Source organism: Trichoplax adhaerens, genomic scaffold, assembly GCF_000150275.1.
Source record: "Trichoplax adhaerens TRIADscaffold_7 genomic scaffold, whole genome shotgun sequence".
In the NCBI taxonomy this organism is placed as follows: Eukaryota; Metazoa; Placozoa; class Uniplacotomia; order Trichoplacea; family Trichoplacidae; genus Trichoplax; species Trichoplax adhaerens.
This window is the reverse complement of record NW_002060949.1, coordinates 3,451,189-3,469,999: the sequence shown is the minus strand read 5'-3', so window position 1 is coordinate 3,469,999 and position 18,811 is coordinate 3,451,189. Positions and strand designations below refer to the sequence as shown.

At 33.3% G+C, this 18,811-nt stretch overlaps 1 protein-coding gene across 1 annotated transcript; it reads right to left on the bottom strand.

The window, feature by feature from the left end:
• Positions 1-7,627: 7,627 nt before the first annotated feature.
• On the bottom strand, positions 7,628-17,040 carry TRIADDRAFT_27926 (uncharacterized protein; the record flags this gene model as incomplete). Its single annotated transcript, XM_002114034.1, has 27 exons — positions 7,628-7,780; positions 7,961-8,041; positions 8,128-8,192; positions 8,278-8,385; positions 8,483-8,575; positions 8,662-8,737; positions 8,811-8,988; positions 9,063-9,245; positions 9,322-9,401; positions 9,513-9,641; positions 9,725-9,800; positions 9,894-10,036; positions 10,107-10,148; positions 10,218-10,412; positions 10,538-10,618; positions 10,718-10,789; positions 10,915-10,994; positions 11,257-11,362; positions 11,567-11,663; positions 11,752-11,836; positions 12,039-12,150; positions 12,237-12,346; positions 12,433-12,551; positions 14,088-14,252; positions 15,635-15,770; positions 16,070-16,148; positions 16,912-17,040. 27 exons carry the CDS (start codon positions 17,038-17,040, stop codon positions 7,628-7,630), a joined length of 2,973 nt encoding a protein of 990 aa, XP_002114070.1.
• Positions 17,041-18,811: the final 1,771 nt, after the last annotated feature.

Here is an 18,811-nt window from a genome sequence, read left to right as displayed (position 1 = left end):
CTCGATGATCTTTTAAATGCAATAGATTAATAGAGAACTGTTTTTTTACGCTCAGGTAAAATGGATTGTATCCGCTATATTGGTAATGAATGGAAGTAAAGATTAATTTTGAGTAGGTAGCTACACCTTCGTTCTGGTCTTTCAATAGAATTGAATATAATATATCGAATAGGTTGAGTATTGATCTCCTTTAGGATGCATAATAAGAATTTGCTGGATCGTCGGTTATCACCATTAGTGTGTTAAAATTTCCAGCCGGTATTAATTAATATTAATAAGTAAACTCTTGTGAATGAAATTGGACTACCCAAATTATTAGAACGAAAGCAATCCAGACTTGATTAATTAGGAGCCCGAAATTGCAAGCAACTTCGATTTCCAAATCTGACAATCTTCTTGATGAACATATAATTATAATCGAACGAAAGTAACAACCAGAAATAACAGATTGTCGGAGAAATACGGTCGAAAATTTGGGCAGATCTTTCAATCGATAGCTCGAAACTTAAATTTCAAATAATTGTATTCATACTAAGACCATACGCCAGGAATAGTATGGTAGAACTGTAGATTATCATCTTCATTGGTATAAGATTAGCTATATTATTCTTTAGGAGTTTCCGATGGGTGGGGGAGGAAATTGAAATAATATCCGGAGATTTCTTACGCGATTTTTTTCTTGCTTTTCAGCTAATGATCTCTAAACTTGATTCTTTAAATTGTCTATGTTATTGATATATGTTATATATGTTTATATATATATATAATCAATAACGGTAGTAACGGGGGAGGATAAGCTGGAGATGGAGCTTTTATCTCTAGACTAATCAAGCGTAGTTGTAAATATGTCAATAATCAATCCTGTAAGAAAGTAGTGGGTTTCAACTTGTCAGTAAGAGTAATCTTTCAAATACAATTTTAAGCATCTACTGTTAAAAGAATCATTGAGTGTGAAATAAACTCTAATGCTGTAAAATTGAATGATAACAATTATACTAGACAGGAGTTCAAGTTGAATAAGAAAAAGTGCAATCTTAATCTTCACAGTATTGTTTATCAAGCTCTGTTATGATTGGTATTTGTTTACTGCTCTTCCGTTCAAATCAGATAATTGATAGTTACAAATCTGTTCTATTAGTACCGGATGAATCTAGTTGATTATCTTTTTATTAGGCGATCTCTTGTCAAGCATAGCATAGCGAAATTTACCGTGTGGTTCTATTTTAATTCACTAGAACGGATAACAACAAAAATAATACCGGTAATTTATTTATCTTGCTAGATAGGGGCTTATTCCCTATCGATAAATTATTAAATTTAATCAGGAGATATAATATAGAATTAATTCTACATAGTACAAGTATTTAAAGACTACTTTTTAAGGTAAAATAATTTACTTCTTGTCAGATAATAGTTTATTCCCCGTCGATAAATTAATAATTGAATCAGGAGGCATAATATCGAATTAACTCTGTGTTGTAAAGTATTTAAAAATTACTACTTAAGGAGTAATAATTTACTTCTTGCTAGTTAAGAGCGAATTCTCAATCGATAATTAATCTCATCAGAAGATATAATATAGAATTGGTTCTATGTAACAATACTATTTAAAGACTACTACTTCAGGTATCATAATTTACTTCTTACTATATATGAGCGGATTCCTTAGCGATAAATTAATAAACTTATCGGTAGATATAATAAGGCATTAGTTCTACCCAATACGGACAATGAAAGACTACGACTTGAAAGAGAATAACTTATTTCTTGCTAGATATGAATCGGGTTCCCGATCGATAAAATGATAAATAGATATGATATGATATTAAAGGATTAGATTCATTTCTTACTAGGTTCAAGTTGGCTCTCAATAAATAAACTAACAAACTAGCAAATACATGCCATTGAAAATTAGTTCTCCCTAAATTGAGTAGCTAAAGACTACTACAATCCAGTACATGCCACGAAGACAATTTTTATTACGTTATTCGCAAATAAAGCTGTTAAAATAATAAGCGAAATGTAACGGTAAATAGCCATCGACTAGTTTAAAAAATTATTGATAGATGACTCGGTGAAATTGAAATGTTAAATTATACTCATTTGTACTTGATTAAATCGCCATGGCAGACTAAAAGCGACAATTTGGTACCAGTACTTGTACTTAATGTGCATAGTAAGAATTTACCGGATCATCGGTTATCACTATTGGTGTGTTAAAATTTTCAGACGGTATTTATATTAGGAAGTAAACTCTTTTAAATGAGATTGGAATACTTAGATTATTAGACGAAAGCAATTGAGGCTTGCTTGAACCCGAAATTGCGAGTAACTTTGATTTTCAAGCCTGGCAATTAAATTAATAGTTATGTACAATCGCGACTACGATATCGTGATAACTATCGAGATCATCTTGAAAGTTTACTTGTAACTATTCAAGCCTATTATGATAAGAAGATGCTTTCCTTTAATATGGCAAACTATTCTTTTATTAGCTATTGACTCTAGACATTTTATGGTAAAATAAAGAACTCAACAAGGGTGAAAAATCGAAAGCTATTTGAGTCTACGTTGATTGTATAGCTGCTACGAGATTATTCTTTAACACGTCATAATCTATTTTAGTCGAATTCCGACAACATATTATAAGAAAGCAAGAAAGGCTAACGTAAAATGGATTGTTATTCTGGCCGGATAACAGTATATGCAAACATTGGAGATCATTTGATGAACAAAGTCTATTTATAGGATAGAGTTGAAATATTCTACAAATCATTGGACACTGACAGCAATCGTCGGTTTATTATACTGTGAAATCATAGAAAACACCAGATCTTCTTTCTCATGAACTGATTTGATGCAAGTATTTCAACCAATGATTTACTAATGCTCTTAAAATAAATTATGGAACGGTAGATATAGGTTGCTAACTATTCCTGGACAGAGAATGAATGATGCTAATAAAAGGATTAATGAACTTTACTCGATCATTTCGCTCTTCCAACTCATAAAATTGTAGCCGGATGCTGATGTAAAAGAATGAAAATATTTCTATTCGGTTAATTATAACCTTACATTTGTTGTACTATAACATTATGGAAGTAAAATTAATCCTTCGATTCTAAAAGTGCTATCGTGTAGAGATACAGCAGGATAAACTATCGATATCTGATTGTCTATACGTTTATTTTGCTATTTAGAGATTGCTAACGACGATTGACGAGTTACATTTGAATTTATAATACGGATTAAATAAAAAGTAGCAAAGGCGATATGTTTATACTCAAATGATCAACGTAAGAATAGTGTTGATAGTTTATTTAAAGTAATCGTATAGAGGTGTAAAACCTTCAAAAGTGTAAATCAATATCGTGCGCCATACCTATTGATGGGAAATTTTCTTCAACTTGCGATGGAATGGCGAAGGTGTAATCTGAATTTATTAGTAGATGAATATTTTCCAGAGTGAAAATTAAATTACTTAATTCTTTCCTTCAAGAGGTTCAAAATATTCACAGATTGATCTAGTCAATATCCCAGTCTCTAGAGGAATCGGATCAAAATGTTAAATATCAGTGTCGGTGTAGGTAGTCTTAAACGTAGCATTCAAAAAGTATCCACACCAGCCAAAAAAGATTAGTAAAACTATTGCTCAATTGACGAAGGTAGACAAAGTCCAATTTTGAAATAAAATGACGTTTTGTCTAGTTTAGAAATGCTTTGACTAGCATAATCAGGAGTCAATTTCAGATGACGGTCGTTTAGTAAGGCGCTCTGTTACTAATAGCATTGATAAATTCTTTTAAAATAGCTAAATGTAAATTAACCGCTACTACTCTATCCATTACGGAAGCTAAAATCCATTTTTGAAATAAGATACTCGGTAGTTGATGTTATTTAGATATAGCGTCACATAACATCGGTAGGAATTAATTTTGTTCACGGATGATGATTATTTCATAATTTATTCTCCTATCTATAACATTTATAACTTCTTTCAATCAGTCAAAGGTAGGTTAAAGTTATTACTCTACTAATAATGGTAGGCAGAATCGAATTTCGAAGAATGATATTTGATCTAACTTAGAAAATTATATACTAACATGGAAAGAAAAACACTAGTTTTTTAATCAGCAATGATGACTCTGTAAGGTTTTCGCTTATTTAATTGACTACAAAACCCTCATAAGTAGAGAGCAAGTAAAAGTTGTTACTGTATTCATAACAGTATATAAACTAATCTTGAAAATATCACAAGTTAATAAGAGCAAGAAATTAATATTATTACGATGATCATTTTATAAACTAAAAGCTGACAGTTAAATCGTAACATTTATATTCTTTTAAGATCATCGAACGGTAAGTTGGCTATCAAACATGGTATAAACTAATCTTAGAAGAGAATAAGCTTATATCTGAGCAAGAATTGGTTTCATTAATGTAGTAGTTATGATCATGTTATAAGTTTATGACTTCAACATAATATTCAAGGGCTACCATACTAGAGACTTGGGATTATTTAGCAGTAAGTTAAAGCTATTACACTACGAAGACAGTCAACTAATCTTGGAAAAAAATAAGCTAATATAGGAGCAAGAATTCACTTCGCTAACGTAGCAGTTATGATCATATTATAAGTTTATGACTTCAATAAAACATGCAAGAGCTACTTGATACTTGAGATTATCTATAGTAAAACATCTTATGCTACGGTAATATGAGCAGAAATCAACTTCGTTATACCAATGATATTCATTTTATAAACTTCCAACTTCACTATACTATCCCAAAGTCATGAAGACGAGGTAAAGGTGATAAAAGCTATTCATAGATTGATAATATCAGGCAAACGCAATTTTACATCCCCAATTTTTGATCACATTTAGAAAATCATACGTAATTATAAACAAAAATCAATTTTCTTTCACGTTTTATGAAAATGAACAGTAAATACTCACCATTTACTATCTATCCAGTACATCTTCCCTGTCGATCATTTAAGAAAAACTTACCTTTCCTTTAAGTTCTAATGTTTACAGCAGCAATGAAGTGATCATTCGATCAAAAACAGTTGTTTAATGCCAGAGCTCAATGCTGTTCAGAAGGCGATAAACTAGAGATTATTAATTGCAGTTAGGGCACAAAACTAGCATAACCATCGTCAACGGATTGGCTTCGCTATCCATCCTAACTATAATAAATGTAAAATGAAAGTCTTTTTTTTTGTTATTAATAATGAATTAATTTATATTGAATTGTATGCTCTAACTCTTTTGTTGCTGTAGGCTAGTTTGCTGCTAACATTCCATCCCACCCGAGGAATTGATTGTTTATAACAGATGTGGCCATGAACATTTTTACAATGTTAATTAGCATTTTCAGTTTCTATGACAACCAAAGAATTAATGTATCGTCATTGCTGCAATACTACGATTGATAGGCTAATTTATAGACCAATACCTAACTTAGTCAATTGATATTTTCTCACGTTGATAGCTACATTTCCCATGCAGAGAGTACAACATCGCCATAGCCTTATAAATTATTTATTGTCCCGACTTATTACTTTAGTCGGGAAGAACTTTTTGTTTTTACATGAATTGTTAATTAAATGCTTGTATACTGCATAGATAGTAATTAAAAATGATGTATACATATCTACAAATCAAGGTCTATGGAATTGATCTGCTTAATTAAAGGTGTATTAAATAATTAGTGGTAACGTACTTTAGTCACAGAAGCTATTTTCTAACAGGACTTGTTTTCAGATACTGGTATAGACTACTTGTGCATGTCGTACATTTATTATTTGGTAAAGAAGCATAGGAAAAATAATGATAAATAATTTATGGGATCATAATCAAGTGGTGCTTTTCAACACCATCAACAACGTAGATAACTTAACATAGATTGTTGATATACTACAATATATTATATTTTAGATTAGAAAAAGGTCTTCTTGTAGCATCGATTGTTTGAGCATAGATATGAATGGATGTAATGTACTGAATAGTTGTAAAATGAAAGTGGTATATGCATCTGTACTTCCCTACAATCTTTAGTAAGCCAGCATTAGTATCGTATATTCTTGGATCTTAGTATAGCAAACTTGAGAGTATTGATATACTACTACATATTATATTTTAGATTAGAAAAAGGTCTTCTTGTAACATCGATTGTTTGAGTATAGATATGAATGGATGTAATATACTGAATAGTTGTAAAATGAAAGCGGTATGTGCATCTGTACTTCCCTACAATCTTTAGTAAGCCAGCATTGGTATCGTATACTGTATTCTTGAATCTTAGTATAGCAAACTTAAAGAGTTTATGATTATGAATTACCAAGCAATTAGTAATAATCACTTCTTCGGATCTATTAAAGACTCAATCGCTTACAACCTATGAAATGTTTCAATTTAATTAGAATATTAAGTTAATTACAGGTAAATGATTAACAATGGTCTTTTTACTTTATTGCTACAACTGTAATAGTCAATTATATTTATCGATACTGCATCGTCTGTTCCACATTTTTAACCTGTAAAGACCCGCAGATATTTATGTATAACATATCCTCAGTATTAAGTTATTCATACGGGCTTAATGCAACCTTAGATCTACTCATACCTAAAAGTGAGCATCATAAATGATCTAAACTGCTAAAGTGTATCGTCCATATTTTCTATAAACTTGTTAATAGTCCTTTATTTTAATTTGATTTCTTTATATTTTTAGAGAATTTAGTAATTGAATAGATTTGTTACAGCTATAGTGTAGGAAAATCGCACCAGCTTGTTGCGATAAGTTTTAACTTTAATTCATGAGTGAGAAGTATCTTTTAACGTCATAAGCGTTGGGATCACAGCATTAGTTCCGAATTATATTGAGTAAACACTTGTACGTCGTATGCCTTAACTTACAATAGTATTTGCCATCTATCAATCTCTTATCTAAATGTGTTCATAGATAAGTATAACGAAAACATAATATGTTTAGATTAAAATAATGTAAAGAAACTCATGCCTGTAAAAGATTCGTACAAGTTGCAACAAAAGCATTGATTACAGATATCACTGAACTGACATTTTATTAGTATAGTTTGCATTAATCTTGCATAGTCATTTATATTCAAAATATACCATTATCAGTAGTATAAAGAAAATTGGATCGGACCATTTAAATTTCATGGCTCATTAAAAACTGAGCCAGCCTATATCGTTAATTATATTCAAAGAAACGAATTTTCAAATGGAGGCAAAGAATGGGTTTAAATATTCAAGTTTTGAGCAGGATTTTTTACTTTTAAGCAAATTGGTATAAATACAGATCTACCGAAAAAGTCTATATTCCGTGCGCAAGGGAATTTAGTATATCCAGTTAAATTAGAAATCAAATTGGTTGGCTAATATTGTACTAACATAATTATCAAAACGTCATAAACAAAAGATTCGATACATAACACCATTTAAAATTTTAAGCAAATAAATACATGAGATTGTTTGAAGTATGTTCAGTATTTAAATCGCTATCTGCGGACTTATTTGCTCAATTTTTATGAAATTTTGATTGTAAATCATCAGATACGATTCACTCAAAATATCGCGCATTATCAATATTTATTAACTTAAGCAGTCATTTTCGCTTTATCTGCGATAACTTCAGGCGCTTTAGATTCATATGAATCCATTGGAGGGCATGTACATACTAAGTTGCGATCACCATATTCATCATTTACTCGAGCGCACGAGGGCCAGAACTTTTTATACCGCAACCACGGCTAATAGAGTCAGATATAATGAATAAAGATTCAGTTTAACTTATGTCGCTTATGAAAGCTTTTCACATTGATTGCAAACAAGAGATTTTTTAAATCACTAAACCTGAGTAGCTTTTACATAATTTTACAAAAAAGATTTCTGCTAATGTAGCAATATAATTTAAACACCCATAAACTTACAGCTGGATAAACTGCCTGCTCCCTTGAGTATGGCCGATTCCAGTTACTGGATGATACAATTTGCTGCGTATGTGGTGCCATCTGTTATTCGTGTAAAACACTTTAGTATGATACAGAATGTTGCAAAGTAAATCAATCAATCGACCAGCAAGAATGTAAGTACTGACCTTCAATGGATTTACAACTGGATCCATTTTTCCCTCCTCAATGTTCATTATTTCTTGTCGAATTTCTGAGCATACGCACAATTCATTGACGACGTAAATAAATAGCATTTTAAGTATTTTAATAAGAATGCAAAGCTACTAACGACTTACGAATGAGGGCATCGCAATATCGATCCATTTCCATTTTACTTTCACATTCGGTAGGTTCGATCATTAAAGCGCCTACTACAGGCCATGACATTGTAGGAGCATGAAAACCTAATTACGTAAAATTGACGATATTGATGATAATTTCTGTTAGCAAGCATAGTCAATTCCGCTAATCATTACTCAAATAGTCAATACAATTTTATACCATAATCTTGTAGTCGTTTAGCGATATCTATAGCTTCGATTTTTACACTTTTGAATGGTGTTACATCAAGTATGAATTCATGTGCTACGTAACCTTTAAATAAGATCAATATCAAATATTTATATTGTATAGCGATGCAATACTGTAGTAAGAGAATATAAGGTCAGTCGGTTATTTACCATTTTCGCCTGTAAACTGCAAGTTGTAGTATTTACTTAATCTTTTCGCCATATAATTAGCGTTTAGGATAGCAATCTATGTTGTACACGACAAGAATGCGATAAGTTATAATTTATTATGTCAAACATAGCACATTATAGTACTGTACCTCCGATGCATGCTTTAATCCTTTACGACCCATTAATTTAATATAAGCCCACGATATAGGTAAGATCGCAGAAGATCCCCATGCTGATGATGAGATCACTCCAAAAGGGTGTAACTCTCCTTCAGTAGCGGGAGGAGTAATTGGATGGGTTGGTAAAAACGGTGTAAGATGTCGTTTCCTGAAGATCAAATTCAAGATTACAACTAATGCTAATACCTATCGTTCAACTTAAAAAAAAAGAATTTTACATACACTCCAATTGGACCCATTCCTGGACCACCACCGCCATGAGGAATGCAAAATGTCTTATGTAAGTTAAGATGGGAAACATCAGCTCCAAAGTCTCCCGGGCGGCATATACCAACTTGTGCGTTCATATTTGCACCATCCATGTATACCTGGCCCCCAAAGTCATGAATTAAGTCACACATTTCACTAAAGTTTAAACCAATAGAAAAAATAATTTAAGAGGCAGAAAAAGTATGCATTATCATTTAAAGCTAAAAATTACCGAATATTCTCCTCGAAGATACCATACGTAGAAGGATATGTTACCATAAACGAAATTAGTGTATCTTTAAATTTTTCAGCCTAATTACGGAATACAGTACAAGATAGATGAAGATAAGTAATAAATGATTCATTTAATACGACAGCTTATCAAAACACCAATTATGATGAGAAAAAATTAATTGATTGAACCTTCTTTTTCAAGTCAAGCATATCAATATATCCTGTCTTCTGATCAACAGCAACTTCCTCAACTTTCAATCCAGCCATAGTTGCACTAGCTGGATTAGTACCATGGGCAGATTTAGGTATTAGGCAGACCTAAAATATAGCAAAAGGCATCCGTGAACAAATAATTTCATAACATGAGTACGTACATGTTAATTTTATTAATGACGTCTTACATTTCGATGGCCTTGCCCATGGTATTCATAGTATTGCTTGATTGTTCGTAGACCAGTATATTCCCCTTGAGCGCCACTATATATTGAAGTAATTAACAAAGACTTTTAAGCTAAAGATTTAAATTTTCTTATTAAAGTATTTGTATGATTAAAAGTATCAAAGCTATACCTATTAGGTTGGAAGCAAACGTTGTCGAATCCAGTTATTTCACATAAATCTGTTTCTAATTCTTTAAAGAGTGTACGGTAGCCTTGTGCTTGTTCCGATGGTATAAAAGGATGAAGTTCAGAAAATTCAGGCATAGATGAGGGCTAGATTAGAGATAGCGATTTGTGAATTCAGGTTAGTTTGAATATTCCTAGCTTAAAAAAGAATGCTAACCTCTAATTCGGTTGATCCATTAAGTTTCATTGTGCAGGAACCCTACAAGATTATTTAAAATTGAATTAAAACCAAGCTATCTGAGTATGTATCACTATGTTTCCAGCGTACCAGGGGAATCATAGAATGAACTAAAGATAAATCCTTATTCTCAAGATGTTTCATGTATCTAACAATGTCGGTTTCAGTGTGATAAGTGTTAAAAACAGGATGTTGTAAATATGGGCTAGCTCTTTCAAACCGACCGCCAACAACATCACTGATAACTTTTCTGCCTTCAGCTTCAATCTTACGGCTTAGTGTTTCCTGTCAATCCGATATATATGTATTAGAACAGCAGTAAAAGGATATTTACTTTCTTTGCAAAATATAAGATATAATCTTGCGATAACCTAAAGCGAAAATATCTACCATAAATCTGTAATACATACAACGTTGTAATATAGGCCAAAGACCCAAAGTAAATCATTTAAATCATTTTCGTCCACAGTTTCGTCTAAAGTCACGCTAACCTAAAAACCAAATTATGTCATACTATGTACATAAGTTGAATCTGGAGAAAGGGAGACTGTGAATAAGAAATAAAAATGTACGTATTTCAGCATAAGTACCGTTGTCTCATCGAACTTTCGAAAATTTAATTTACATTTGGTTGCCCTTTTCATAATTTCAGTTGAGTTCCTCTCGGATAGCGTTATCTGATTTTTAATTTAATTTTTTAAGAGAACTTTAACACAGAAACTGGTACATTAATGAAATCGATCATATACCGTACATTAGAAACTTTTTGTGTGTGATATATGTATACGCGTATATGCATATTACAAATTACCTTTACAGTATCAAAGAATGGTTCTACTGGAATTTGATGACCAGCCCGAAGTAGTCCTAACAGTCAAAAGTAATTTGATTTGTTCTAACCTTAGTGATATAATTCATTTGATCGAATGCAAACTTAATATTCTATTTTATATTTGAATACAATACAGTAAGAATATATCCAAGTAACAAATGGTGTTAATAATTGAAACAGTCTATAAAACGAATTGTGAAAATTGCTAATAAGCGTATAAAATAACGGTTCTGTACTTAGTGAGATAGCAAATACAATTGATAAATGCGGCTTAAGTTAAAACTGCTAAAATCTAACCTTCGGCTAACAATAACGCGGCATTGTGTACTCTTGTAGCTATTTCTTTTAATCCTTTCGGCCCATGATACACTGCATACATAGCTGACATATTAGCCAATAATGCCTGCAGTAAGTTTATATGCCATTAGAGATGCGAAAATAACAGATTAAACCATCACTTTGCTAGTAACTCCTACGCAACTCGATGACTGCCTCTCAATACCAGGGATATTTATAATTAGAAGATTTACAATATTTATTTATTGGTAAAATGTAGAGATCATTGATGAATTTTAGTTACTAAAGTGATTATCACTATGTTATATACCTGAGCCGTACAAATATTACTAGTTGCTTTCGCTCTTCTAATATGTTGTTCGCGAGTTTGTAATGCCAATCGAAAGGCTGGATTGTTTTCAGTGTCTCTGTTAATATGACGCAAGGAGTCTTTAATACTTTTAAAATGAAAGTGACAGTCATTTAATCTAAGCGTAAAAATATTATTTTTCTTACTTAGAAACTCCAATCACTCTTCCTGGAATTAACCTAGCCATATCTGCTCGAGTAGCGAAAAAAGCCGCATGAGGGCCTCCGTAACCTACGTTTACATCACAGAAATTTAACACTTTTATGAAAATTTACAAGAGCTTTTTAAAACAATATGCTATTTAAGCAGGCTTTTTAATATAATTTTCATATTTTCTATTAGATAGCTTGTGTAAAAATAGTATCATTATTATAAGAGCTAACTATAAGATTAAAGCTAATAGTTAAACATATTGCAAAGCAAATAATATTACCGAGAGGAACACCAAATCGCTGACTGTTACCAATGCAGATGTCAGCTCCAAATTCTCCGGGTGGTTTCAAGAGTGTTAAAGCAAGAAGATCTGTTGCACAAACAGCTAATGCCTGCCGTTCATCATATAAGAATTGTATAAGCTGGTGGATTTTGAAAGTTTGTCCACTAGGTAACATTATTATTAATTACTACAAACCCCATTCTCATGTATCTTTTGTATCAACTGTTCAATGTCGTACACAGCGCCATTGGTATCAGGGTACTGAATAAGTACCCCAGCTACGTCACCGCCAGTAAAATCGAAGTCTTTATAAGGACCAACAATTACTTTCGCGTTAACAGGGCTATAATAAAGCAAGCAATAAATTAATCTCTTAATAACTATAGTAAACAATAGCGAAAAAGCAAATATGTCAATTTCCATTCTCTTAACCTAGCTCGTGTCTTGACCACAGCAATAGTTTGAGGATGGCATTGTTCATCCACTAAGAATTTGTTCTTATGTTTATCTCTGATAAAATGCCTATAACGATAATAGTGTTTAAAAATTTAAGTTATATATTAATTGTTAAGTCTCCAGTATAGTATTTCTATTTACTGCCCATAGTGTGAATATATCGCGGCTATTACGGAATGGTATCGGCATTTATTTATGAAATAATATACGCAAAGGGGATTAAGTGAACAGAATTTAGTCAATTTACCCTTTACCGAGTGGCGTGCTTGATATCACTGTAAGCCTAGCTATTCATAACTCCAGATTTTTCCATCATTGCATTCTATGTCGCTACTCAAAAGTCAATGTAAGGTATACTCATGCCGTGGTAAGACCGTAAATCTGGCTTTGCAGTAATATTCATATACTGTAACCAGGGACTACTGTACTAAAGGTAGAAGCTGCCCTTTCCAAGCTTATGTCCATCTGTATCGATGACGTCATCGGTATCCCATAATTGGAGTAATTCATAATTGACTACCTTATAAATGCGTAGATACGGCTGATACAGTTTGTATAGGGTCCAACCCTATGCATAGTAAAGCGGAAACGATTGGGAGATATCTAGCGAGCCTCCTGATTAGGAACGGTTATGTGAAGCTAGGGTAGCCCCCTAACGTTTTTTTTGGCTGAACTTGTGTTACAGTAATATTGAATCAGCGGAACTTCACCGTAAGTACACCGAATACCTCAGCATTGGAGTTAATTTAGTCCCCATATAGGCTACAACAGCAGTGCATATCGAGGTGTACTAGAGATCAGTGTGCTCAATGTAAACATACCGAGTGTAAATTGTCGGTCGTTGAGTACTTAATTATGGATCATTAAATTTGTACATTAGATGTTTATGATAATATATTTAAATGTTATTGGATCTTTAAGAATCTCGATAGCTATAGTACTATCGTTGCACAGATTATTTAAATAATAATTCCTACTGCACTTACTGAATGCTAGAAAAACTGAACATAACATTCGGATTACAAAATATAAGCGTTTAGTAATTCACTCATTTACATGACATCAACCCTAGCTTGTATAAATTTCTTTTTTAAGAAGGCTATACTAGCTGAGTAGCGTCTAATACTTTTGAGTATCTTCTATTTGCCCCGCATTTCAACATGAATTTAATCCTAGGTACTATATGGTACATATGCATGTACTTGGTACAATATATAATTAATGAATACGTATTGGTTCAAGTTCGAAAACTGAAAACCTAAGGAAGTCTGAATATTAGGACTAATTATTTGCTACATTGCTCTAATGTGCTGCTTTATGCACTGCATATGATGAACAGCAGATTAAAAGTTATATCAGTACTATGTACCGTAAAATATCCGATGCTTATCTGTAGTGTAGTGTAAACTGATGTAAGCTACTAAATATAACCTGCAGTAGTATATTTCTGTACTGTAAATTTGGTAAAATTTGAATAGAAACGATTTATGGACAAGGGTATTAATAACTTTCTTCTATACATGCACGACATATCTAAAATATAATGTGCCAAGAAATAAAGTAAGGCATCCTATGATGAATAGCTCTTACCGAAAACACAAAGACATAGCTTCCGCTGCAGCTGTACCTTCATCCAGTAATGATGAATTAGCCATTGGCAATCCCGTTAAATCCGAAACCATAGTTTGATAATTTAATAAACTTTCTAGTCTGCCCTGCGAGATTTCCGGCTGGTATGGTGTATATTGGGTAATCCTAAATCAATAGTTGAAAGATTTACTGTATAAAGTCGTAAGGACAAGAACAAATATTATTTTTGTGCATCATGTTAGCAGAATTATTGTCAGTACCTAATTAAAAATTTTAAAATATAATTTGAAGCATGCAAATCAAATGTTATAAGCATACCAATACGTGTATCTCTACTCACAATAGTATTGATGAGCATGATTGGTCGTGGTCTAGCATAAAGTGAAGGGAATCATACTTGTAACTGATGCCAATAGGAATACTGTAGGTTTAGTAACTATGTATCACTAATGATGCCATAAATTTAGTGATTGAGAATATCGTATGGGTAATACGAAAATTGTGGTGTCATGAGTACTGCTAGGAAAGTCGAAAAAAAAGTATAAAAAATCGTCTACACTAATGGGGTCAATATGAGCTACCAGCACGGTACTAAAGTTGCGATCAAAGTGTGAAAAAGACTTCAAATTTAAAAGCCAACTATGTTGGTATGAATCAAGAATCGCCTACCACACAGATAGTAGAATGTTATATCAGAGCAATTTTGTAATACTTGTAGAGATTCACGCTAGATATCATTCTTTAAAAGAATTGAATGGTAAAAATACTTCTGATGCCTTGCAATGGTGCAATACGTATAGCATGGAATGCACGTTACGTTCTTATCATTAGTACTTCGAAATTATAGTTAATGACTAGAATTTAGAACAAAGTGCTAAAGATCCAATAAAAGCGATACTATAACACAGAGAATACGAAGTGACAGTGTTTAAGAATGCTGACCGCTAGCCGTTCTCGAACATTTGCATAGCGTTGTACGCTTGATTAAGTAAATTAAACAGCGCAGCATTATTCAGCACATAAACACTAAATTTAGAATTTTATCAGAATCATAGCAGATTAATACGTTAATACGTAAGGAAGGTTTGTAGTACTGTACGTCAGCCTACTCTTGTATTGTTTATGCAGGGAGGATATCGAAGAAATACGCCTAATATAACCGTAAAATTTTAATTTGCCTAGGATAACTAGCTTATTAAAGAAATTGATCAATTTTTGTTTGCGAGACAGAAATCAATCCAAGCTTGGAATTATAATTTGGAAAATTCAATTTTGTAGCTTCAGATGATGACTCACTACATTAGTAACGCTGAGCTTGCATTATCGCCAAGTTCGTTCAATTCAATTTTAAAGTACACGACTGATAAAAGTTTATGCATAGGGTCAGTATTTACTGTATATTCTCGATGGCTACTTCTACTGTATATGTACTTCTATAAAATAAGTTAAGAGTATTACAGTGATAGTATTCCTGGCAAGAATACTTTCGAGTTAGGTATTGAGTTGGCTGCTACCTATTCAGCTTGTACGTCATTTTTAGCACTTACCATCCAGCATTTTCAAAGAGACCTCTTCTAATACACTTAGGAACGACACAATCGGCATAGCCCATACCAATATAGGATCGGAAAATTCTATTTTCTTCTGCAATTTTTTGAATTCTAAGGGAAAGCTTGCGTTCATCTGGTGATATAGATGCAATATGTGTAGAAGTGTCAATAGTGTTGTTGAATAATACCTGTTATAGTAAGAAGTTCAAATGCATGCAGTAATAGATGTTATCAGATTGACAGTAGTACAATTACAAAAGAAACTATGGCATTTATTTCAGTCACAACTGTGTAAGCATTCATGCATGACTCATGTAGGATAAATGGTGGTATTCATTGAGGTTATCCAAATGAAAAGTTGAATTACTATACAGCGGTTGATAAGTGCTATGACATTTCTAAAATTTCGATACAATCCATTGTGGTACTCACCGTAAGGCTCTTGTAAATTCAACTGATGATTTATACGGATATTTTCCGGCACGGACAGGTCAATTAGTTCCTCAATTGACTACAGAAAGATCCAATTGTGAGTCTACTGCATCATGACTAATAAAATTATTATCATTTAGTAATCTAATGCTATTAAATGTGTCAAATTTCATATCGAAATGGGATATTGTAAGATGAAATTGCTGTATCCAATACATCAGGCATCTTTTGCACGATTAAAGAGTAATGAAATGGGCTACAGTGATCGCAGTTTTTGGATTGATAGAAATACCCATAAAATCATGGTAGTTGACCTCGGTTACGAAACCTTGGACTACCATTACCATAAAAGTGGCTAATTTCCTGACTCCTGGAAAGTAAAGTGCAGTAGCTGACCAGCCATTATTTCTAATAGAAGATAATTGCTTACAATAGTAGTGCAATCAAAGTCATTTCCTGACTACGTATGCTTAAGATGGGATTGCATTAGTTGGATCAAGTTTTACTTCTTGTCAGTCAATAGAGTGCTCGGTTTCAGTTGGACAAAGTCATTGATTGATGATGATGATGATGTTTACTGTAGTTGACTGTCCATAGTGGAGTGCTAGTTGTATTCATTGACAATAGGGTTATCTTATTCGACGACAGTTCATGGTAGTGGCTGGAGTAATTTTTTATACAGACTTCTCATGTTAGTGCGTATCCAGTGATGGAAAAGGTATCCAAGAGTTGATTTAGTGCTTGTCCTTTTGAGCCGTTGCAAGGTGAAAATAACATGGACAAACAGTAGACTATGCTGTTGAATACAGTCAAGATAACAACTCGTTGTGTACGCTTTTTACCTGTAAGCCTAATTCTTGTAACATAGCAGCTTGTTCCTGTGGTCCTGGACCGATATGGCGTCTGATAAAGGAATCACTTGCAGGTAGAACTGATTGATATATAGTGCCCTTTTTACCAGCATCCACCATTGCATTTCTACTCTCAGCCGAATCCGATTGCATTTCCACTGACAATTCTGTAGCGCATCTTCGTCGACCTTGATGAACGATGCCTCTACTCGACGATACCAAGGCTGTAGTCAAACGAGCGTAACGACTGAGTCGATACATTGCGAGAGCCAAGTGAGTTTTCCGCTATACTTTTACAAGATCAAAGTCGATTTCTATCGTAGGCAAATTTCCTCCCAAGCTGTCCTTACGAATTGAATACAGATGGTGATGTTTAAAGAATGGAATGATAGCTTTATATTACAGCAATAACCCCCTCCAAAAATAAAAAGAAAAAACACTCTTTGACGTGAATGTTTTCACTGGCATTGGTTAGTCCTATACATAAATAAAAAAAGTTTCATACGTTCTATATATACTGTTGTAACTAGCAATGACCAATGGCAGTTTGTATTAAGAAAGACTGTATCCAATATAGGACTCGTGGTGGGCGCTGTACGCTTGTATCAATGGTCGACAACCGGTGCCTCAACCGGCTCAACGTACTGACTAATCCACCAATCTGAAAATAGGCCAGAGTGTACCGTGTACAGTGCACAGTACAATGTACAGTACTGTACTGTATTCGCCTGAGCCTGTTATTGCTGTACAGTACTGTAGAGCGACAACACTAGAACTGGAAAGCCGATGACGCATCAATCTATGTTCTGGTTTGATCGATTAGCCAATCAGCGACCGCTAAAGGCCATGACGTTAGAGAAAAAGATTGTTTATATCCAAACCAGTTTCACTTCTAAATAGCGTCTTGTTTTGGACTATGTTTGGTGTTTTCGTTCTGCAGTTGATTTATGAGTCAGGAGAGTGTTTTACTATGAAAGAGAAAAATTGCAGGCTTAATTACGGTATTGATGATGAGGATATACCATCAATCATTTATAAGCTACACTTTATGAACAACAGAGAGGGGAAGAGTACAATCTTGTTCAAGTTGTACTACAAATGTAGCAATCGTTATTGATATTCATTCACTACACATTGACTGTATCATACGTATTACTGTTTTGCATACAAAACAAATTCCACTCTACAGTAGGCTACAAAGAGGAATAAATCTATAACTGGCGTCATGGTTAATCCACAGTATAGATAGATAGATCCAACATTGGCAATGTTGTCATTCTAATAACTTATAACTTGAACTTGAATTTGAAATAGAATAACAACGACAACATGACGTATTTGATTGATTATATGACTCATATTATCTTCATTCCTCAGTGGTAGTCAGCAGCTTAAAATAGTGATCAACTGTCGATCATAGCAAGTATTTTGTTCAGCGCTGAAATCCATAGAAACCACTGTTGTATATCACTGTCATCATGCAGCTAATGACGGTCGACTACAGTATATACTGCACAGTGTACAGTATTGTAGCCCTGCACTGGAGTACTGTACTGTACTGTACAGTACAGTATTTCTGTACTGTATGGTGACTTTGGTGAGGGCGTCCGCAAAGTTTGGACGCGCTTGCGCTTTACAGTCTTGTGGAGAAAGCGATTGTTCTGTTGTGTAGTACGCTTTTATTTCCAGTTCCGATTGTCTAACTTTAATACTAGCGTGCATCAAGTGTTTGCTACACTATACTAAGCGAACGGCACAACGATCGACGCATTCAATCTTCAAAATAAAATGTTGAACCATGGTCTACTAGATTTATCTAGCTATATCTAGTTATATCTAGTAGTCCACGATTAAACATAGTCTAATTTTAATGAAGTAACTAGGAACTTCA